The 25368-nt window shown below is 31.1% G+C and overlaps 1 protein-coding gene across 1 annotated transcript in view; it reads right to left on the reverse strand.

Moving 5' to 3' along the window:
• Positions 1 to 12665, reverse strand: part of Lim3 (Lim3 homeobox protein) — a 63426-nt gene extending 50761 nt beyond the window's left edge. The window contains exon 1 of the mRNA XM_088257644.1: positions 12527 to 12665. Coding sequence (XP_088113770.1) covers positions 12527 to 12554 — 28 coding nt within the window. The 5' untranslated portion in view covers positions 12555 to 12665. The remainder of the gene's footprint in view (positions 1 to 12526) is intronic.
• Positions 12666 to 25368: the final 12703 nt, after the last annotated feature.

The raw sequence follows: 25368 nt of genomic DNA on the forward strand, positions 1-25368 counted from the left end.
AATTGTCGTGATATTGTCTTAATAGTAACGTACTCGCAGAGGTTGGCACATTAAATAAATACGTACAGAAAATTTAACATATCGCTCACTCCTTTCAACAACGTCATAAATCAAAAAGCTTGATTTTTCAGAAGAGCGTTTTTAAAGTTTCAAAATATAGTAAAATGTAATCATAATAAATATCAAGCCACTTATTGAACTTTTTACTGTGCAATAGATTTTTCTAGGTATAATCTGAAGGTTTTTTTTCCATTTGAAAAATATTTAGTTTATTTAAAAAAAAATTAAAATATAACTTTTCTTAAAATGCAAAAGCAACACTTTCTGCCCTGTAGCGGGTAAATATTAAGTTAAAAATAAGCCGCTTTTGCATCGATAAAGTATATTTTCTGGGCATTCCGAAAACAAGCAGAACTGAAAATTTACGATTTTTGATAAATCACGTTGTTGAAAGGAGTGAGTATGCTGGATTCGTCTAAAATCAAGTCAGAGATATTGTGGTTAGTACTGCAAAAACGGAAATATATGTTTTCCATATAACAAATAATGAACTGCATTGGTCTCCTTAAGAGGAAGTGCGTAGATAGACTACTAGCTTGAAGCAGTCAAGTCAACTGCTTCAAATTGCCATGGTCGGACATTTTCATACAATACCATAGTATTATTCCGCGCACAATCGAATGCGAGTCAACTGCAGCTGTTGATTTCGACTGCACATCGATTACTTAAAACTTCAATGTGTGCCAATTACCTACAACCTACACCCAAGTATAATTCACGATCAACGCTATATTAATGCAGTATTCACATTAAAGATTCAATTATTTAAAATTTATGATAAGTCCAAAAAAATGCTGCGAAACTGTGTGTTTATTAATTTAAATAAAATAGTTTTTAAATTGTCGTACACCTATGATATTTGTGATGAATATATGGTTTTAATTAGATCAATAAATAATTGATGTTTGGTAACCGAGATTGCGAGAGATACTTAAAACAAAAATAAATAAACTTTTCTCTGCAATATGTACATTGTACATATATTAAACATATCACAACTTGCAAGGGCTACAGGACCCGGAAACAGATAACCGTATCATAGCGCACGGTAATAAATAATTATATTTCGGCTGGGTGATCTGGAACAAGGGTTGGCTTATTGAACAAATATACAGTGTGTTTATAAAATCAAATGTAATTTTTTTTTTAATTAAAATTTTTTAGTGTGAAATTTTTTTAAGGTCACGAAACGTATTATTTTTTTATGCTATTGGAAACACTGCATTATCTCGGAGGGTTTTCGTACGACGTCATCTCGCTACAAACATTTATATTTTCTTCCAGAGTTTTCAATAAAGTGGTATTTGAATAAATTACTTAAATATTGTCTAACTCAATTCTTAAATTCATCTGAACATAATGTATGCATTTAAATTATATTACTATGGTATAAATATGAGTTCATTGTTTTTGGGAAAAAGTTTCAAAAAATGCTTAAATTTGAAGGGTGTTCACTAAAACTAGTAACTTCAAAGATAAAATGCTAGACGATGCGATGTCTCTAGATAACTGTCCAAAATATACGGAAATATGATAACTTTGGAGAACTCAACACCAGAAAGGGTTGGAAAATGTATCGAAAAAAGTATTTTAACAACGCATGGTAGATTGCTATCAAAATGAGTCTTGAAAAATAGACGAGCATTAATTCATGCAATTACTGACAAAATGGAGGAATCTGGGATTAAGATACGAAGTTTTATCATTATAATCAGATCTTCTTTATAATTCGAGACTACCATGTAAAGAGCCAAAATTGAGACAAAAATGTTTGCAAAAAGACGACAATAAGTATTTTTTTTAATACAAGAGTTAATTGAATAAAATAACTTTGTAATTGTTTCCACATGAGTTTTATTTGACCAGCAACCGGGTTTCGACATCATCAGATTGGTGGTTACGACGACAGAATGTCGGTTACGAAGAAACCCGGTATTTTATTCTATAAAATGCAGTTTCCACCAAGAAAACAAGAATTAATTCATGCGTTTAAAAGTTTTACGTAGTATTAATTTTTTTAAAGCGTATAAGTATTTATAAAATATAGCAGATTGAATCGGCCATACACCCTATGATATATGGGCCTGAGGGGGCAGATGGGCCCCCCCGCGGAGTCGCAGATGAAAATAGGGGCAGAGCCTCGGATCTGTATAATAATATAATGTATGGTCTAATGGGACACTCCACAACACGCTCCACCGACTCCACCAAGTCGCGTCAATGGGCTCATACAACTGTTCGGAGATCCTTTATATGGGACGCGGTAACAAGTGCTCAGTATTCACTATTTATCTTGATTGCAAACATTTCAATTAAAATTGCTTTTAAATATTACGAGCATTTCGATGCAATCCCAAAAAATGTATAATGAATTTATTAATTGATTCGGGAATCGCTTTGTGATTATGTTTATCAATTTTTAATTTTACGTTTTGCTTGGTGTATACCGCTTTTTTAAAGTGATGGTAAAAGTGATATTTACCAAGTAAAACTAAAAGTTAAAATGTGTATATATATTAAAATATACGAATGTATATTTCTAATATGCTTAATTTCACAATGTTTGTAAGTAAAAAAATATTAAGGCAACAGTCAAAAAACACACTGTTCGCCACGAGAAATATTAAGTATAGAGTATGATGGTGTTACGTTTAATAGATGGCGCTGCCATTCGGTAAAAAAATATAAAAAATTCACCTGTCGCCGGAAATCGGTAAAAGTAAAGTAAATAGGTATCATACAAAATATAAAAAGTATTCGAATACAACGTCATGTTGTAATTTTCTAAGTAATCGGTAAATAGCTTTTAAATATTTAAGTATTTGAACAAACTAACTTTTACGTTGTTTTATTAATAAAGATAAATAATATTTCTACTTTTTAAATATTCACAGTGATATATGGTAAATTTATAAACATACTTGTCCCGAGATGGATGATACCCGTGGGGCCAACACCCTCTTTTTTATTTTATTTGCGATGCCGTTCTACAGTCTTGTTTTATATGATTCATAACATGAACATATTCTCCGAGGACTCAAAAGCAATCATGTCAAAAATCAATAAAACACGTAAGCAAATAAAAAAATAGGTTTGTCCAGCTTTCATACAAAATATGTCATACAAAATATAGAACGGCCTTCATACAAAACATCATGTTAATTGACTTCCATTTATTAATGTTAGTTTTAAGTGCATAAATTCCAAAATTTATAATTTGTCTTTGAATATAGAAGATTCGTTTAATCTATTTTTTTTTCATCGTTTTTATGTATAATATTTTTAATGTGTCAAATTTTTTTCTACAAATTCTGGATATTCTCCAATTATTTTAGTTATTTCTTTCACGATTTTCACTATTATAAATATCTCAACACAGCACAGATGGAGAAAACTATGGAAGTTTGGGCATGTACAGGGCTATCAAATTGTCGTTCGCTGGTTTAAGTTTAACAAAAAAATCATGAAATTTTCTGATAGAAAACCTTCTAATCCTTAGATGTTACTGACGAGGTACATCACAATAATGGGTGGAATGGTAAATGTTAAGCTGTGTATAAAGTGATCACTTAAACCAGCCACTAACTACTACAAATGACAATACATCCGCATTTTTCTTCATATTTATTAAGATATCAATAATGAATCTTGATATTTTACATTTATCAGGTATGTCAAATACTTGAAAGCGGCCGGGCCAGGAGCCGTAATAATCGTCGGGTATGTATGAGGAGATGCATGAATGTGGAGTTCGATTCTCTCTGCCTACCCCTGCGGGGAAGCGGCGTGGTGGTTAGTTAGTTAGTTTTAGAAAATATTTCCGATACGTATGTGCAAGAAGAAAAAATATCTTAAAAATTATGCCATCCCATATACTATTTGTCCACCTCCGTATTGAAATGGTCAGAACGTTCGACTACCGTTCTGGAGGTCCCGAGTTCGATTCCCAGAGGGGGGGACAAATAAACATAAGTGATTTTTTCACTCTAATATTAACTCAATATTACCCTGGACTGGTACCTACCTGAAGCGGAAGGCTGATAACCTTTCCTTTATGTGTTAACGATCAAGATAACACGATCAAGATGCAGTGCCTTATGCACCATTAGGATGCGGATAGGGTTTTATGTTATTATTCAGTTATGTTATATGGCAGGATATTGCAGAGGCCTATATCCAGTTGTGGAGCACAGAAGGCTGAAGAAGAAGAAAAAGAAGAAAGATAGTTTTTAAAATGTAATAAAACTAGAACTTAAAAAAATGAAAGGTGGTGATTTTGAATCGTAAAACTGCATGTTCATTTAATGTATCGGTATATCGCCATCCCCAAGTATAGTGTATTGGTGTATTCATCATCCTGCCCCTCCTAGCGCAGCTGTTGTGTGGTATGACTCTGAACAAATTACTCCGCTATCATACGGGATCCCTAAAAACAATGGACGCGATCGGCGAACTACTGATTACTGTCTAGTGACTCCACATTAGCGTACAACTGGGGTTCCTGAACGGACATCCCTATCTAGAGCTACAGGGGGTGTAAAATATTTACAAATAATTTATAAACGCATATGTATGCTGTTTGTTTGCCTGGTAGGCATGGCCAAAGATTACAAAATTAGATAAACTTTGTTAAATTAGAAATAACTACTTCAATCACTGCAATATCGGTTTTTTATTTGCAAAGTTATTTCTAAACTTTATAAAATTAAACAACTTTTTTTTAGCCACTTTTTTGCTATTGGTACATTTTTTAACTTACCGGTTTCGACAAGAATCTTGTCATCAGGGTTTATTGAATTCTAAATCATTAAAACATTAAACATTAATTGAGTATTTTAATGTTTTAGAATTTAATAAACCCTGATGATGACAAGGCTCTTGTCGAAACCAGTAGGTTAAAAAAGTGTACTAATAATAAAAAAGTGATGAGAACAAAGTTGTTTATTTTTACAAAGTTTATAAAATGTGCCACACAGTATCTGCGAAAAACATTCAAGAAAAATTATTTATGTTTATAATTAATAAATGCCCCCTGACGGTATATTCTCATTTTCACGTTATATGTTACTTGGTGAATCTGATATAAAAATTATGATACTAATTACCAAATTACAAAATTATGGTTAATTTACCAAATTACACTTAAATTAAAAATTAATTGATATTACTACAAAATGACTGCCGAATGAATATATGAAAGCATTTTTCCAGTCAACCTTACAAAAATAATTACGATTTTTTACACTATCCATAAATATTTTTAAAAAATATAATCGCTCTGAATATGGATATTAAAATGAATAAATATTTATTTAAATAGTTTAAAAATTATCATTCTCCCTCTCCAAGCACAAGAGTTTAGTCTCTTTATTGGGTAGAATAGAGTAGGTACTCATTTTATGTTTTCAAAAGGAGAAATGTCTAGTAAATGAATTAAATTATATAAAAAAATATTGTAACTACATTAAATAAATCAACAACAAAACATTAAACGATTATTCTTATTTTAAATATAATTATTTTAAACAAACTTATGAGATAGGTTGTGGAAGCAAACATGAAATTATCGTTAGCCAATAATTTTAATTAGATGTACAAGTATATTCCTGAAAAATTTAAGGAATATTTTTATTTTTTATTTTTTTACAGAAACATTGAAATTATATTTATTCATTTCATTAATTGACTCGGCAGTCACTTTGTGGTAAAATCTATCCATTTCTTAAAACCTACTGTGACACGTGTTTCGATGCATTCCGCATCATTTTAAACACCGTATTTGAAGCTTTTTCTAAATTTTAGAGTTGGGTCCTTGGGACGTTGAAGGTTGAACAAGGGGGGGGGGTAAGAGCTGTTTCTTATTTTTATTTATTTATTTGATTTTTATTTCTTATCAGTGGGAATATAGATACTTTATTCAATAATTCTGTTGTACTCTGATTGACTCATTTACATATATATATATATATATATATATATATATATATATATATATATATATATATATATATATATATATATATAAATTTATATATAAATATATATATATATATATATATATATATATATATATATATATATATATATATATATATTTTTTAAATAAGATGAAAGTATAAATTACAAAATAATTTTTAAAAATACATATATCGACAATAAAGTTGTGAAAATGTACCTAGCAACAACTCATGCGGAATGCAATTTGTTTATCATTCAATCAAAGTGAATGATTATAACTTCCAAATGAAGTGCAATGAAATCGGTGGCCACCGGAAGTTTATGAATATTTGAAACTCCATTCACACCCCCATTTGCGTGGAAAGGTGCCTTTTGTTATCGTAATTGTAAAATGGAGGGAGTCATCTGCCACAGGAAGCATTTTTACTATTATTGTTATACCACGTCAGTACTCTGTATACTCGCACAGTAATGCAGTAGGCAACCCTTCCAAAATGCATGTGGGATTTTGATTCACATAATTCCTTGTACTTTCCGTGATTTATTTTGGTCACAAGGTCTAAATAAAATAAAAACTTTATTATTCTTAACTTTTCATAAATATTCACAAAATTCTCCATATTTTTCTAGACTGTCCGAAGTATAATGGGAAAACATATTATTTGTAGACAAGATAATGTGATTAGTTTTGCATTCCAGATACTATGCGAGGTTTTTTTTATATTTAAAATAAAAAAAACAATTTATTTATACATACGAGTACCACGTATGTCATATGCATGTACATATATCGCAGGCTTATAGTAAACTGAAAACTGACAGGATCTAAAATTCATTTGAAACAATATTATTTAATTCCTTAAAATATGATCACAGAAGTCTTACTACTACTACTACTCTCATCACGCCGTTTCCCCGCAGGGGTAAGCAGAAAGGATGGAACGCCACACTCTTCTGTCCTGACATACACTCCTCGCCTCCTTCACATCCATAAATCTAGTCATAAATGCCCTCCGATTACGCAGACTTTTGACACCAGAATTTAGGTTCTGATTGATCTGATCGTGTCGAGTCTTTTTCGGACGTCCTCGTTCTGTTTTCCCGCTCACATTCGCCACATATATTTTCTTAGTCATTTTCTCGTTATCCATTCGATCCACATGTCCATACCACCGTAAAGAAAGTAAAGAAGTCATTGCAACATGCTTCTTGATATACTATATATCTATGTTGCTTTTTAATTTTGTCTTCTTATATAACCTGCAATATATTGATTTCACCTTTGTAGAGTCAATCCCAAAACGTAATAACATAGAAAAGTTAATGTGTTAACTACGGTGGCTTTATAATTTTAATTTCAAACATATTTCCATACAAAATTTACAATTTTTATGAAATAATGTTATGTAATTCGTTAACATATGATCGAAGGCAAAGCGACATGCTTCTTGATATTCAACATATCTATGTTTTTTCATTTTTTTAAATTGGATTAGGTCTACTAACTATTAAGCACGATATACTGATTCCACCTATATAGAAACAATCCCAGGTCTAGAATAACAGTGAAAAGTTAACATGTTAACTACGTATTATAGATACTTATATTTTCTTCTTAATTTTAATTTTAAACTGATTTTAACATAAAAATATGTAAAAAAAAAAGTAGTGATATATCATGTATGGCTGATCACAGTCGATATGTAGGTATTCGAATAAAATAAATTAATTTTGATAATCAGATTCCATTTATAAATTATTGATATTAAAACGATAAGTAAATAACTCGTTCGTGGGTCACAGTATTTCATTTTCAAAGGAAATTTAACGATCGCAAATCAAACATTTTGATTAATAAGCCTAACAAGGGCGCTGTTTACATTTCGTACTGCCTGGAACTTACTATACGGAAACCACAATCAGCTCTCCACGTGCCGCCACGTGCCGCCAAACCTTTTCGCTTAGCGAAGCCTCCGCACCCCGAACCCACAACCCATCACCCGTGTCCGGGTCTTCTGCGTCTGCTATCACCCCTGCCTACACCATACCATGAGCAATGTCGGTACACGCGAGCTAATGCGTTCAGTATGCACAAAATAATATAATTTGTAGATAGATTAACAACATATTTTGAATATTTATGGCACTAACGCTGTGGATCATTTTAATATATTATTTGGAGAAATAAAATAACTTTGTTTCTTCATCTACTCACTTTTTGAAGTGAATGGTTAAAAAACTAAATTATTCAACAATATTTCTTCAAATAATATATTAATATCAACCTAATATTAATTAATTTCGGTATATGGTTTGTTTAAACTTGACATAAGATATATATAATATATTATATGTAGGTGTCTTTTCTATTTATACGAAAAAGGATAATAGATCTGAACATCTCAGGGCTTACGATCTGGCATTTGGCTTGTTTTAGTAATCACTTTATACACTTGTGTAACGTTCACCGTTCTACCCATTATTGAATTTTGATGAATGTCGAACTTTGGCTGACGGTGGTGCCATCCGTTAAAAACTTATTAGTATTTAATGGGAAATAAGTGAGATGTGTGTTATATTAGTTCACACATATATTTTAGGTAAAAGAACCATAGCGCTACAATTTTAGATACTTCTTTTTTACCAGTTAATTATTTTTTTTATTCTTTACCAGAATATTGATACATTTATGATCCATCGGGAAAAAAAATCAGTCTCTGAAATAAGAATTCATATTATGTTTTTTTTTATTATAAGCCAGTAATAATTACAATAAAATTCATATCGTAAAAATTTATATTAACTCATAATTATTCAGAATAGTAATGTTTAATTAATATATGATAAGGACGTATTTTAATCAAATTTACCAAACAAAAAAGTTGTTTGTTTATGCTTCCTAAATCGTAGAAACAAACAGTGTATCAATTCGGCAAATATACAATCGACTTTCGTGTCAATGTGCCCAAGAGCTCTCGAGTACTACAAAGAGCGCCGCCCTTCTCTGCCTCGCGCAAAGGGCTCGAGTCGGCACAACAGGGCCAGGAAACAACCTACCCTGATCATTGCGGCCCTCTACATCCCCATCTGTCTATTGAGAACCCTTAACTCTAGTGCTTTCATACAATAATATAAGTTCGTGTAAATACGTACCTACCCGCCCTTTCTCGTCATATAGGTACATATTTCTTGATAAAAAGATATTGCTTTGATGGGGGTCATTTATTTCAAAACTTTAAAAAAAAGAAAAAATCGTACAAAATTGTTGTCAGTTCAAAACAATGTTTGGAAGTATTTATGGATAAATAATTATAATATATGTAAAATTTAATGAACAGCCGTGTACTAAGCTTTGAGAATGGGTGTCTGCGGAGAATTTTAGGCGTGCGGGGGTTTGACTTTCTGAGGAATGAAGAGATAAGGCGTAGAACGCAGCAAATCTTGGTCACAACTGTCGTCAAGAAAAGGCGATTCAGTTGGCATGGCCATGTACTCCGCATGCCTCCTGAGAGCCTTATTCAAGCTTGCCTCTTTTACAAGGCATCAGGTTCGCGCCGCCCAGGACGACCACTGCTGACAATTCGTCGGCAGTTCTCGTCAGAACTTCGGGATGCGGATCTGACGTGGGAGGATGCAAGGGAGCTAGCAGCCAACAGAAAAGCCAGGAGACAGTTTATGGACTCCATATGCTCCACCTAGGGAGCGGATATGGTTTAATTAATTAAATGAACAACACATCATCAAAATAATATTGAAAAATCCATCAAAATTAAATTGTCATCCTTTATACCTGCTCAAATAATCGTCTTTTATACGTTCTTAAAATAAAACAACGAAATATATTGAACAATATAAATTATAAATTGTTATTGAGAAGATATTTACAATCGGATTTTAATCCCGTGGTTAGTATCCCGGACTGTGAATCACTGCCTCTAGGTTCGATTCCCTATCTGCTATCACTTGATTCCTATTTTCAAATACAAACCGCTTAGACTTACCTGTAAATACTTTTTAGTTAAGACTCTTGTGCACATAAATTTCTTAATATAAAAAGTATAGGTAAAAGTTTCATTAAGAACTTGGCACTTTCAGCTGAAAATCTCTTCAATATATACGTAATAAAATATTCAGATAAGAAAACGATCGTTGATTAAGTTTGATTGATGAGGAAAATCTCGTAACATGACCGAATTACGAAACTAATACATACTGAAGTATTTATTTTTAGCACTTACAAATGTTGTATCGTACGATTTTAGATTAATAATGCATAAATCAGGGTAAAAAAATAAATAAATATTTATTATTCTTCAATAAAAAGTCAAATCTATTTAACCATGTGTAGCACTCTAGAAACTGTTCAACAAAACATCAATACATAGTGGGTTGTTCTTACGTATTTCGAAATCAGACTGTCAAAAAGGCAATTCTAAAAGAATATTAAAATATAACAAATGTCATCGAATAGGGGTTTCGTTCAGCACTTTGACTTTCCAAAAACTCTTCACCTCTTAGACATGCGTGTATATCCTCGTACATAGCCGTCAATTATTCCGACATCGGTCTTCCTCTGCTTCTATTTCCAACTACATGAATCTCACCTACGGTATTATATTTATTTATTTTTTTTATATATTTTTGTCCGCCTCAGTAGTGTAATGGTCAGCACGCTCGGCTGCCGTACTGGAGGTCCCGGATTCGATTCCCAGGAGGGTCAAATAAATATTAGTAAATTTTTCACTCTTATATTTATTCAATATTACCTTGAACTGGTACCTGAAGCGGAGGGCTGATCACCTTCAAGCTGATCAACGATCAAGTTAACACTGCTTCGCTACGATGCAGTGCCCTATGCACCATTAGGTGCGGATAAGGGTTAAAAGAAAAATGTTTAAACGGAATAATCTTAATAAATATTTCATAAATTCCTCAACTGATGGCGCAACAATCAGCCATACTTCACAAATGTATCGAAAACCTTACCGGCATGCGGAATGATCTAAGACCTTTGCATATACATATACAGGTTTCCGTAATTGATTACAATATCGATGTTAAATAATGGGCAGAATGTATTATATATTATAAATATTATCGCACATTAAATGCCTACCTTCATACTATATATTCGTACAAAAGTATATACAGTACGTACAACAACATGAAAAATAATCTGCGAAGTTATACCGAAATATTCTCACGCGATAATGTGTATCAAATATACGATGTTGCTTTATACAAGCAGTTAGTTACAAAGCAGTGTCCCACAGTCATGTAGAAGTGCCCTATAATTTGGAGCCCCGAGGGGCGGAGGACCCACCCGCCCCCAGCATCCCGGGGGCGCCACGTGACCCAGAAATTTGATTATTGTTTTCATACAAGGCGCGTCCCAGATCTTCCGCAGATTAAAAAATATTCAGTTACCATTTATCAACTTCCCCTCGTTATTATTCGGACGTACTTTCATAAAGCGGTACAGTAGCAACAATGCTTCTCTAGTTAGTATCTAGACCACGCTTAAATGCTTTGTAATACAAATTACATTTAGGTAATTGATTTCCAAAAAAAAAAAATTTATTTCGTCGGCTTTGTCCATAAAGTATCTGACTCCACACAGTCTCAGAAGAGCACAAATTTTTTACCTTATAATATTTTAACTGTCATCTGGTAAGAAAATCCGGATGGAGATAGACAATTTAAAAATATAAGTATATATATATATATATATATATATATATATATATATATATTGTATATATATACATATATATATATATATATATATATATATATATATATATATATATATATATATATATATATATATATATATATATTTGGCAGGTTTTTAGAGTATACGAATGCATTTTTAAATAAAAATATAAATGAAATATTTAAAAATTGAAATCTTATTTCAGGCTCTGTCTCCTAAGTATATAAGTGAACTAATTAAGTATGAATCTCACTTGTGTTCACACGGAGCAAGCTAAATAATTACTTCATCAATTTCCCAACTGCTGGCGCTACAATCAGCCATACTTGCAAACGTAACAATCGAAAATCGTACCCACACGTAGAAGGTTCCGAGACCGTTGCATATATACTCGTATATACCTACAGGTTTCAAGAATTAAGATTTTTTTTAAAGAACTATGCATTGACTGTTTTTCAAAAGGGTTCCCTACCTACTAAAATTATGAAATAAATTAAGATCTTTTACAAAAACCACACATGTCACAAACCCGTTCTCTTACAAAAGAAAAACCACATCTTTCTTTGCGCACATAGCATATTTTGAAGCACGCATTTTATAACTGATTTGAAGGGTGCAGATTATTTTTAATTTCTTTGCTCCAGTTATGTGTATTAGGAATCCTAAAATTTAATGAAATTTAAAATGAATAAATAAAATATTGGACATTTGTTGTTTTTGACCCAGTCATAATTAAATAAATGTTATCTTAGACATAAAAATTTACTAAAAAAAAATTAAAAATGTAGTTACCCGGATTACCAATATCCTGAGGCACCATCGTCTATCATTAGTGCCGTTATTAAGGATATACTCTTCATATCAATCTACTATTATATTTTTAAACACTACATATTTTGCATTTAATTCACTCTCAGTAACACAACGAAACATTTTTTTAATACGAAAACTTTAACTAAACAGTCACGCATAGTGATGGTAATTAAAACAGTTATATTTGAATCATCAATTGTTGAAAATCACGCGTTTAAATACACAACAACAAACGCTTGCAATATGGATGATCAATAATGGGCAGGATGGTAAACGTTTCACAAGTATATAAAGTAATCGCTTAAGCCAGCCAAATGCCAGACCCTGGAATTCTCAGACTTCCATCATCTATTTTGAATTTTTAAATTCGTCACATCCTTCCACTATTTCACCAACTGCGCTGGTTACGCTTTCCCAAAAGGATTGAGTATAAACTTTGTCTACTCGTGTATAAATCGATACATTACATGGATCCAGAGTATCTAAAAGAGCTATGACCAGACAAATTATTTTATAGACGTCTTACTCTTCGATCGGCTACAACAAATGCTATGGGCAAAGTGATCATACCAGGTCGCAACCAGCGCACTAAATTTAGCGAGCGTACGTTTGCTGAAATAGTGAGTGATTAGTTATGAAAAATACTAAAAACATATTTGTTTGATAAATCATTTCTACTTCCTTCTTTTCCTCAATTCATTCGAAGTGAAGCGTCCCTAGATGGAGTTTATTATTATTATTATTATTCTTTCATATAAAGAGTTTTATATCATGTTGAGTCACTAATAAAAATAAAAAAATAAAAATAATTTGATGAGTGGAGTTATGTTACATGTATGATATTAAATATTTACACCTTCATATGATGAGTTTTTATGATAAGTTCCTATTTCAAAGGGAACATGAGTGCTTTTTAGTTGCACGCGACCGCATCACACGGGGGGCGGCTAGTGTCCGCCACGCGTCGCGACAACCGTTTATCTAATGGTAAAATAATACGGCCAGCTTACTGATCACAGTATCTACTCGTCCTACTACATACGAGTAGTACTCTACCCTTTCCGCATCGATGCTTTTACCATAAACACAGAAAGCGACAAACAAACAAAAAACACCGAAATGTTCATAGGACCCTGAGCTTCTGACGTAGCTACAGATATCATACGAATGTGCTTTTTGAAGATTTTCAAATACCTTTTTCATATATACGAGTACTACACAAAAGGCATCTATTACTTACTCATATTTTTATATTAAAGAAATCAAATGCTTTGTGGATCTAACCTTATATCAAGTTATTAGAGAACGATTTAATTTCTATTTAAGACGGCAAAAAGATGTCAAATTTTGAAATTCAAAAAGTGAGACAATTTTTTTTAAAGAACTATGCATTGACTGTTTTTCAAAAGGGTTTCCTACCTACTAAAATTATGAAATAAATTAAGATCTTTTACAAAAACCACACATGTCTCAAACCCGTTCTCTTACAAAAGAAAAACCACATCTTTCTTTGCGCACATAGCATATTTTGAAGCACGCATTTTATAACTGATTGGAAGGGTGCAGATTATTTTTAATTTCTTTGCTCCAGTTATGTGTATTAGGAATCCTAAAATTTAATGAAATTAAAAATGAATAAATAAAATACTGGGCATTTGTTGTTTTTGACCCAGTCATAATTAAATAAATGTTATCTTAGACATAAAAAATTACAAAAAATAAAATAAAAATGTAGTTACCCGGATTACCAATATCCTGAGGCACCATCGTCTATCATTAGTGCCGTTATTAAGGATTTACTCTTCATATCAATCTCCTTTTATTTTTTTAAACACTCTATATACTTTGCATTTAATTCACTCTCAGTAACACAACGAAACATTTTTTTAATACGAAAACTTCAACTAAAAAGTCACGCATAGTGATGGTAATTAAAACAGTTATATTTAAATCACCAATTGTTGAAAATAACACGTTTTAACACACAACAACAAACGCTTGCTTTGGAAACAAAATAAACACAATTTTATCACATTGTACCGTGCTTCATTGGATAAATATAACGATTAACATAATAATCCAATTTACAATTTGCACTTCATGAAAATAAATTCACTCGTTACTACTTTAGACGGGCAAAGTCTCAATAGATCAGCGTCGATTAATCAATAATTGCTCGAAGAGACACACGACTAACTGACGTCATCATGACTATTAAACCCAATTGTATTTGAGTTTTATCTAAAAATGATAATATTACGTATAATTATTTTTGGCGAAAGGTCAAAGGTCTAAAAGAGGCGTTATTTGCTAAAGCTAATAAATCTCTAATTTTCTCTCAACAGAAGTTTATTTTGTTTTTTATTTTTTATTGTCTATGTAGTAGACAATGTCTACTAAATAGCACAGTATGATGATTGTCGGATGACATAATATTCTGTTATGTTTTATATTAATTTCATGTTGGATGCTGAATAATATTACACATGCAGTATACAGGAAAATACGGACAAACATCCGGGATTTATTTAACTGGGAAAAATTACAGTTGGGACCTTAAAATGAACTATGATAATTTAATCTCAAAAAAGGGCCCTTGAGGTAGTGTTTTAAGAAAAAAGCGCTACACAAAGATCCGCATTACGAGTATTATTACTCTTATTATCATGAAGCAAAACGGTGCCTACCGAGTAAGGAATAAAATCGTTCAGTCATAATTATATTCATATTCTGCATGGCTAAAAAAGAAATCAGTAAAAAAATTAGATATTATTCATTCACATTCAAATTCATGAAATGTGGCGAACTTATCTACATGCATTATCATGGTTAAAAGTTAATATACTTTAAGGTTCAACATACGTTTAATCGCAACATACTTTTCTTTAAACCCTCTTAACTTAATTTTGTCTAAATCCAGGAAATATTTTACGTTATTGTTTTTTTTTGTTTGTTAAAACACCGATTTCGTATTGAAAAAACAAGTTTTTCTTCGAAAGAAATATATTTTGTTGAAAAGAAAAGAGTTATTGAAAAGTAAGGAGTAAAAAAACAATATTTTTTCTAAAAATCAAACAAAAAATCTAATGCCTATTCTTTTAAAAAATCTACCAATTTCTGATTTCTATGGCTGTATTCATTAGTGAATTCACTAATACAAATAAGGGCTTAAAATCCGAGGTATCTCGTACGTAAGGCTCATTTGCAACCACATAACTTTATGAACTAATTTTTATACAAAAATAATAATTATGTATCTGGTGTAGGAAAAATGCCAAAAAAAATGCATTTGAAAAATGTGATAATTAAACAAATTAATGTATTATTAATCTCATACAAGTCATTAACTTATAAAACATTAAGTACAATAAGTGAAGTGTTGGTAAAATAATATCAATTAAGCTCTAATATGTTAAGTACATATTTTAATATTGTAATCAATTACCGTTTTTTACCGGTTCGATCGGAATGAGACAAAATATCTAATTATTGTAAACAAAGATATAGCATATCTACAAAAACGGAAATATTTAATCAGAGTATTGATTTACTACCAATAATAATAAAAATCAAATGTTTGAATTTATTTAGCCTCTGTACATTTAAAATAATCTTATCTTAAGATTTTATAGTTATCTTTTATATCAATTAAAGGGTATTTTAAGCTTAAAAAATTAATTGTATTGCATTTCGCCACTCAGGATTTTACATTGATTTGTAAATCGATTTTCTATCCTTTCTTCTTCTGTTCGTTTTATGTCAGTTCCCCTGACGTGGACTATCACTTCAGAGTAATTGTTATAATCCTGAGCAGCTCGGAATAGTCCTATCTTTTAAAAACGTTAATATCGTGATTGCTAAATTTAGAATCCTTTATCAGATTGTTTTAATTTATTTATAGCTAGCCGCGTAAAATCGCGCGTGTTCGAATGCAACGTTGCTTTAAAATTTAAGATTTAAAAAGTAAGATTTGAGAGAATTAACATTTACATTTTTATTTACATAAATATTGAAAATTTGCAATTATTAAAGAAAACACTTGATTTTATTTATGGAATGACAACTCGTTTCGGAATCTAAGCTTCCATCTTTAGGTCTAAATGTAAACATCAGTTTACACCTGAAGATGGAAGATTAGCTTCTGAAACTAGTTGTCATTCATAAATAAACTCAAGTGGTATAAAAACAAATGTTTTCTTAAATAATTTCAATTACCACAATGTAAATGCCGAAACAATAAATATAATTTAAAAATTGTCATGTATTTTTCCAGTTTCAATTAACATTCCTGCAAAAGCATTCCAAAGTAAAATATTGTTTTTTTTACAAAGTAAAAACGTTTAAATTATCATCTAGATTCATTGCACACTACTGATTTAAATAAAGTATAAAATAGAAGATTTTTTTAAACACAATATTTACGAGCAGGACTTATTACCAGAGCAATATCCATCAAACATCCTAATTTTAATGGCTGTATCCATAGAATACATATTATTTTATGAATAACACACTTTTGTATGGAAAAATATATTCTGCATCTTTTCAATAGTAAGAAAAGGACAATAGTTTATATGAATAAAACATTGGTGCATGAATTATTCAATCAATTTCATAAAAATAATATTTCTTAAAAAGAAAAACATAAACAATGTTTGTTTAAACAAAACAGAGTATGACATTAAACATGTTGTCACTTATCGTAGGTTATTATAAAAAAATGTGACTATGACAACATTGATATATTTATTTTTTACCTATCCAGCTTTTAAATGAAAAAAAAAACTTATTTTTAAAAGAATTTTTTAAGTAAATACATGTTATCGGTCAATAATTCATTCAATTCTTATAAATGAACTAAGCAAAGATTATTTCTACACCTTTACAAATATACAATATTATGTATTCTGATAACTGAACGATAAAATGTCGAAATAGGTATTAGAAAAATATTGCAAGGTTTTAATAAAAAAAGCAAATAAAAACTTGTTTGTATTTTTCATCACTTACACTTTTTTCAATATTTAAGACAATTCAACAGATAGTAATTTACTAGGCAATTCGAAAATTCGTCAACAAATTGATAAATTTTATTAACAAATCGGTAGACAAATAGCAGTCATTTAAAATACTCTACGTACAAAATACACCAGTCACACAATGTGGAACTAGAACGTCTACTTGAAGAGTTTGAAAAAAGATCGAATAATATTTAAAAAAATATTAAAAAAATAATCTATGAAATCTTCAGCTACCTAAAAAATTTCAGGCGTCTCCCAGTATGTAAAATAATCCAGTTAGGATCTTGCAAATAAAAAGATCTATGCTAAATAACAGATTTTTCAAACCAACCATAGACGGCTCCAGTGATCTCAAACATGAGATTTATGATGTATGAATGAGTTCAAAAAATTTGAGTATCGTGGTTGTCAATCATCCGTAGAAAAGTGAATGTTCGACGTGTGTAAATTGATCATTTAACAAGCCTATGACAGTCATTAGACCTGTAAATACCAAAGCTTCCAAATTATTTTTCGTGTATGTTGGATGTCAAAAATTTAATAAATCATTCACACTGTTTACATTTTTTTATTTATTTAATATGGTAACAAGAGTTTTTTTACAGTTTAATTCATTTTCTACTTTATAGACTTAAAATGAATTACGCAGTTCTCTCCAATAATAAGACTTTTCTTAAGTGCTTGGAGAGGGACTTACGCTTATTATTTATTGTTTATGTTTATGGGTGATACAATTTATTATTTTATGTTCTTTTTTATTAACATGTCGCTCACTCCTTTCAACAACGTCATTTATAAAAACACTTGATTTTTCAGGAGATCATTAAAAATAAATATCTAGCCACTTATTGAACTTTTTACTGTGCAACAGATCTTTTTAGATAAAACCTGAAGGTTTTTTTTTCCATTCGAAAAATATTTTGTTTATTTTTTTAAAAAAAATTGAGCAATACATTTTCTTCAAAATGCAAAAACAACACTTTCTGCCCCGTAGCGGGTAAATATTAAGTTTAAAATATGCCGCTCTTGCTGGGATATAGTACATTTTCTGAGCATTATAAAAACATACACAACTGAAAATTGACGATTTTAGATATATGTATGACGTTGTTGAAAGGAGTAAGCGATGTATCTAATTTATTTAATTTAATTTAATTTTGATTTTGGCGTTTGGAAAGAAAAGCCTGTGCGACACATGCATCCTCACTTGACGAATGAAAGTACCAATCGATAGGACCCGAAGCGATTCTAAGAGCGCTTGTGCACTATACGGAATTTTACTGTCCGTCTTTCTTCGGATCGGTGCGCTCGATCAGTACGCGATTACGCTAAACAGTCGTAGTCGTTTTTATTTGAAAAAACCAGACTGCCGGACGGTAAAATTCCGAGTAGTGCACAAGCCCTCTAACTGTAAAGATTTATGTTGCGACACCTTTATTTCTTTGTATCGAATGAACAGTTCCTCTTACCTTCTAAAGATTTGTTCCTGGCTATGAGCGCCAGCAGCAGGTCCGGATCGGGGTGGTCCCCCTGGGGCTGCGGGCCCAGGGCGGGCGGGGGCGGCGCGGGCGGGGGCGCGGGGGCGCCGCACGCCCCGCACGCCCCGCACCCGCCGCACTCCCGGCTGCTGTAGCGGTATATGCCCCCTATCACTTCCGCCCCCGTCAGGGGGTACGCGGAGCCGAGAATCGTGACGAATTAACACAACACTCTCGTCGAAACTGTACTTCCAATTTTATTTATCACACTTGTTCCGTTATTTTCAACACTACCAATTTTAAAACACAACGAAACGGATCACTTGAATTTAAAAAACCTTAAAATAATTTTTTTTTATGTTAATTTGAAAATTGGACTAAAAAAGTGTTTCGATACAAAGCAGACTGCAAATCGTATGTTTCTTAATTAATTTTTTTAATAAGTATTTGGCATTCACCTAATGAGAGGATGTGTTTGCCAGTGTCAAGTCTTTTTATTTACAAATAAAATAATAATAAAAAATAAAAACAACAAACTTTTTTATTACACCTATCTCGTTTACGCGTGATTTTATAACAATAATTAAAAAAATTCTCAAGTTATTGAAAATCCGGTAGATCACAAAATTCAACGCGGTTACAAAATATGTCTAAAAAATATCGATATTCGATTGTCCGGTGAGTCGCGACAACAGGTCGATTTTTTATCTAAAACAATTCGTTGAGCGGGCGGTTTGGAAAAAGCGAAAGAAAAATGCGGAAAAACACAACTCTCGCTCTATGTGGCCATGGTGACAGTTCCGGCCGGAGTAGAGCCGTGGTCCTTCGCCCCGCCCTCGGCCCTCGGCCCCCGCCCCCGCCCTCGCCCCGCCCCGCCCACCGGCGCCGCCCCGCCCTCTGGAGTAATGGAAATCAACCGAATAATTCGTCATAAATAATATGAAAATTAAAATAAAATGCCTCTTCCCAAATATTCTGGTTTCATTAGAAAGGTCACCCGCACTCTTGTGAATTTTTAATACGGTCCTCAGTTTTATTTCTCTCGAGATCAAAGAAGAAAAATCAAATATATACATACGTGCAAAACTTCTACTTATCCATCCTTTTTCTGAACCTTATTCTAGAATCGCGGTCATAATTTCTAAAATGATAATGCTTAACGCAATAAAACCATGAATTTTATTATTAAATGTTATTTTTAATAGAAAATGATAGTAAATAAAAATAAGACTTGACACTAGCAGAAACATCCTCCCACTGAGTGACTGCCAACAGTCTTTTAAAAAAACGAGGAATGGATAATGTTCAAATTTAACACAAATATTGGATTTATCCCCAGAAGTATTTCAGAAATTGATATCAAAAGATTTCTTCCGGAGCCATGGAAGTCCGTGGCTATGTACGGGGTGTACGACGTGTCATCGACCGGTTCAAGTATTCACTGTATACACTATTGTAATCTTCACATTTCTCCCTTTTGTTCAAACCTTTTAATACTATTTCTAGTGCCGATTATGTGAATTTGAAAAGAGATTGTAAATGGCCAAAGGCCTCCATATTTCTGACCATCAAAATTTTCTTCGTCTCTGTGAGATATCTACATACATATAATAAAACAAATATAAGTTTTTACACCATACATAATTATATTCGATCTTATTTTCTAATCGTTTACGTTTATTTAAATAATATTTATTTACTTCGCTTTATCGTTATGGTATATTTACCTGAATCTGTAATTATTTAAATTTTAATATATTATTAAAATGGATTTCTAGAAAGTAAACCTTGTCTAACAAAAATAAAAATACGCAGGTGTCAAGTAATTAATAACATTTTTAAACTATTTGTACCGATGATTGTTTTTATATTTATATTGTTATTGTTGAAATGATTTTCGCTTTTAAATTAAAATTTAAATAAACATAAAAAACTCGAAAAAATGTATGTAAAATATTTGAAAAAAGATAAATTAATTGTCTGCTATGTCTATCACCGTAGTATAATGGGTAAGATTCAATGGCATGCCATGATGAAGGTTCTAGGTTCGATCCCTGGGGTGAAGAGTTAAAATTAATGACATCAATATTTCAATATAATATTTATTTGATACCATATGGAATTACAAGAGTGATCACCTTGCCTTTATGTAATTGTCGATCAATATAAAATTGCTTCGATACAACGCAGTGCCCTTTTGATCATTGGGTGCAAATAAGGGTTGAAGGAAGATGTGAGTCATAAAGTTTATATATACTTATGCTGTGGATGCGTTACGAGTACAAGTTCAAGTACAAGTGGCCTCTGCTAAACATGGATTTTCCAACGAGTCTACACAAATTTACTGTCGTGACTTATTTTATTTTTTATTTATCATTCCCTGTAAACTTTTATTACAATAGTTAAATATTTGACATGTATATTATACATCAATATAAAATAATAAATAATTGACTTACATAGTTAAGATTCGTTTATATGTTATGTTCTTATCGTCATTAGAAATACGAGTAGGTTAAAATTGTAAAAATGTACAAAGAACTCCACTGATAATCCACGCCAAGTGGCTTGGTGGGTCTCCCTAAAAAATCTAAAAATCCAATAACATGATCAACAAATCCCTAAAACTGAAAAAAAAAATTAAACAAAAAATGTTAGAAAATATATAAATAAAAGTTTATTTTCCGATTTTTGAACTTTCCGCTGGAATTCACTTTTTCTAAGTCGGTAAATATCCTCTTGGTCGCTACAGGGTAGGAAACAGTGGTTTCCATGACAACATCCATCCCCTTCCCCGAACTCCGGGGAAAGCCATGAAAATCCACCCCATTCCATTCCATCGCCAGGCCATATAAACCACACCCTTTGCCCCCTAGCTTTATACTGTCATTACGTTAGAAAATGTTGCCCTCTACCTACGTTTATACCATTCTATATATATGTATATATATATATTTATATATATATATATATATATATATATATATATATATATATATATATATATATATATATATAAATAAATATATATATATATATATATATATATATTTATTATATATATATATATATATATATATATATATATATATATATATATATATATATATATATACTGCGCTATATGCATTTATGTACCCATAACTTCATGCTTAGTAAGACGCACGTGTTGACATTGCGAAACGACGAGAGACAACTAACCTGAAAATGGATATTTAGCCCTTGAAAATAACTTAATAAATATGATACCACAAAGTATTGTTTGGATAAGAGGTGGGTAAGATCCGATCAATTAGAAGATCCGCATCATTGAATCCGTACTAAAGTACAGAAACAATGGATCTTTCATCGGATAAATCGCACCGATAAGGTCTAAGAATTTTCATTACAAATATAGAGACACTGTTATTCTATCACTGCATAAAACAAATGTGTTCGGCCCTCAACACGTGTTTCAACATTATAAATACTGTTGTAAAATATTTCAATTTAAAACAAAATCAATAACTTTCAATGACTTTTCAAAGTGTCCCGCATTCCGTTTCCCGGTTAACCTGACCCCGAAACATCGGGAATGTAGGTAGTGTGATGATATTTAATTTTCAGTTTAATACACACTAAGATAGTTTAGTTGGATCATTTCGTGTTTTTTATTCCTTAATATGTAATGTACGACCAAAACCATTTTTAGGATAAAATATTATGTATTCATTTCGAGACGGTTTTTTTGTTTGGCAAGGACATTATAAAGTTATTACACAGTAAAGCGTTTTGATTTATTGACATTAAATTTTTAAATTGAGAAGGGAATTCTTTAACAGTGCGTGTATACTTTTCAAACATTAATGCACTATGGGTGTTTAATATGAGCAGAATGGTCAACGTAACACAAGTGTATCAAGTTATCGTTTAGACCAGCTAATACCAGATATGAACACTGGAATGGTCAAACTTTCATTTTAAAAATACAAAAGATGCTTCATCTCAAGTTAAGACACCTATAATATCTATAGATATATCATCTGCAGGGTGAAAAATCCGATATTCGAGATCCTTATAGAATATATGATAGTAAGAATAATAAAAAAAAAAATATATATATATATATATATTGTGAATAATATAAAAGCAGCCTACTCGTAACTTACGAAGGTTCAAAGTCATAAATAACGAAATTTTACTACTTTTCAGAAAGACGTTACTAACAAAACACTGCAACGATGTTTTTCATTATTTTACGAAAAAGCGAAATACAAATAAGTTTTTTATTGTATGAACCTAGTGACAAAAACGGCTTATTAAACACAGCCGTTTCAATTGAGTTTCTTGCTCCTCGGAAATACCCCCAGCGATTGAGGGAAGATAAATGGTGCCCTTGTGAATTTGTAATTTAATCACCAGTAGAGAGAGCAGAGAGCAGATAGCAGGCGTGAGAACTAACCCCGGTAGTAATGTCGGCGTTAAACGCTCTAGAAATGGCCAAGGCATACCCTCCATATATTTGGAAAAACAATATAAAGACTCGTTCGCAAAGCCTCCCACGCCTCTTTTTAACCAAGGATTCTACGGCATTTTATGTATTAAAGTTAAATCAAACTATGATTTTTTAGTCCATTTTATTGTTTAAAAAAAACATTAAAATAAAAATTTGTGACAACTGTTTCGCCTAGTTATGGCATTTTCAAACGAATTTTAATTGAAAATGCCATAACTAGGCGTAGGTGTTTTTTTAAGCAATAAAATACAAAAAAATCAGTATTTGAATTAAAATTTAATAAATGAATTAAAATGGAGTTCTACAAATTAAACGCCAAATTTATAAATATTCTACGAAATATTTATTTTAAATTTATTTTTAACTGTATGGTAAATTTAATATTTATAGAATCATTTTGAATGCTCATGCCATTCAAACCTCTATGTGTATGAAACTCTAACCAATACTTTTACATAAATATATATTGCTGTACATATGTATAAATCTGTTTCTTAAAGTTAAAGTTCAACGTCATTTTAATCGGCTCGAATTTAATTTGAACGAATATAATGAATTGTGAACTTGTCTCAATTTAAAACATATAAAGATGGTGTGAGAGGAACTGAATCTTTATTATTTTGAAATATGAAACATGGAAAAAGAAGAAAAAAAATCAATTCACACAATGTGTTACACAATATTTTGCAGAGATTTATATAATTTTAATGAATTAACTGTGCATTATAAAGGACTCCAAAGTAATGGATTTCATTTAATTTTTCAAGAAAATGCGTAATGATAGTAAGAAATGTCACTTTCAGTTTCTGAAATTAACGGACAATAAGTGATTTTAGGCAAATTTGGGGTAAACGTTAAAAAATTATATGTGAATATGGGTCGAGTGCAGTATTGACTCGAGTCTTAGTTAAAAACACAAAATAAGCAATAAAAATAGAGAATTTAAAAATAAATAAACATGTTACTGTTTTTTTTCTTACATGTATATCTATTGTAGGTATTATAGATTCAAAATATTACAACTCCATATTTTCAATGTTGCTACTACATATATTGTCAAATTACTGGTATGTATGAAGCTCGAAAGGTATCGAAATGTAGTACGTATGTATTTCCTTTATATATGCGTATTTATTATCCTATAAATTCTTAACCCTCATGAATGATATATTTATAAAATCAGATTCATAAATTGTCAAAAAAAACTCATTTGAACTTCATTAGACTAGTACCTACTATTAAAAAAGCCATCATTTTCATATTCAAATGTCTTCTTTTTGTAAATTCTGTAACTAAAACGAAAAAGAATTGATTTTTAATGGCAGTTTTTTTTTATTCATTTTTTTTTAAACACCACTTGTAAATAAAGAGTTTATGGTTAAATAAATATGTATAACATGTAAATACTATGTCGAAATGCGCCTCAAATTGTGGACCTTGATTAATGATTCCTTCTTATTTATATTTATTTATTGTCTTAATTATGAGTATAATGAATGATTTTTAATAAAATGTGGCATTCCATATAACAGAAGCAAATAAAGTATTACGAATATACATTGTGATTATTTCGAACTTCTCTATTACATTAAATATCTATAAAAATGTACTTTCTTTAAACCAGTTGATCGCCATCGACTGTTTGCGCATCTCTGCGTCTGGTTTAGTTACATAGATACTTGTATTCTAATATAACGATACGGAGTTTCCCATACTACCTTACAATCCGACCTATTAAAACACCTACATTGTTTTTTCAAAGAAGTTGCTTGATAAAGTTGTTGTTGTTATTTTGTCAAATGAGAAATACCTGATATACTCGTATTT

Source organism: Brachycentrus maculatus, unplaced genomic scaffold (assembly GCF_059751285.1).
Source record: "Brachycentrus maculatus isolate JH-2025_06_01 unplaced genomic scaffold, ASM5975128v1 h1tg000086l, whole genome shotgun sequence".
In the NCBI taxonomy this organism is placed as follows: Eukaryota; Metazoa; Arthropoda; class Insecta; order Trichoptera; family Brachycentridae; genus Brachycentrus; species Brachycentrus maculatus.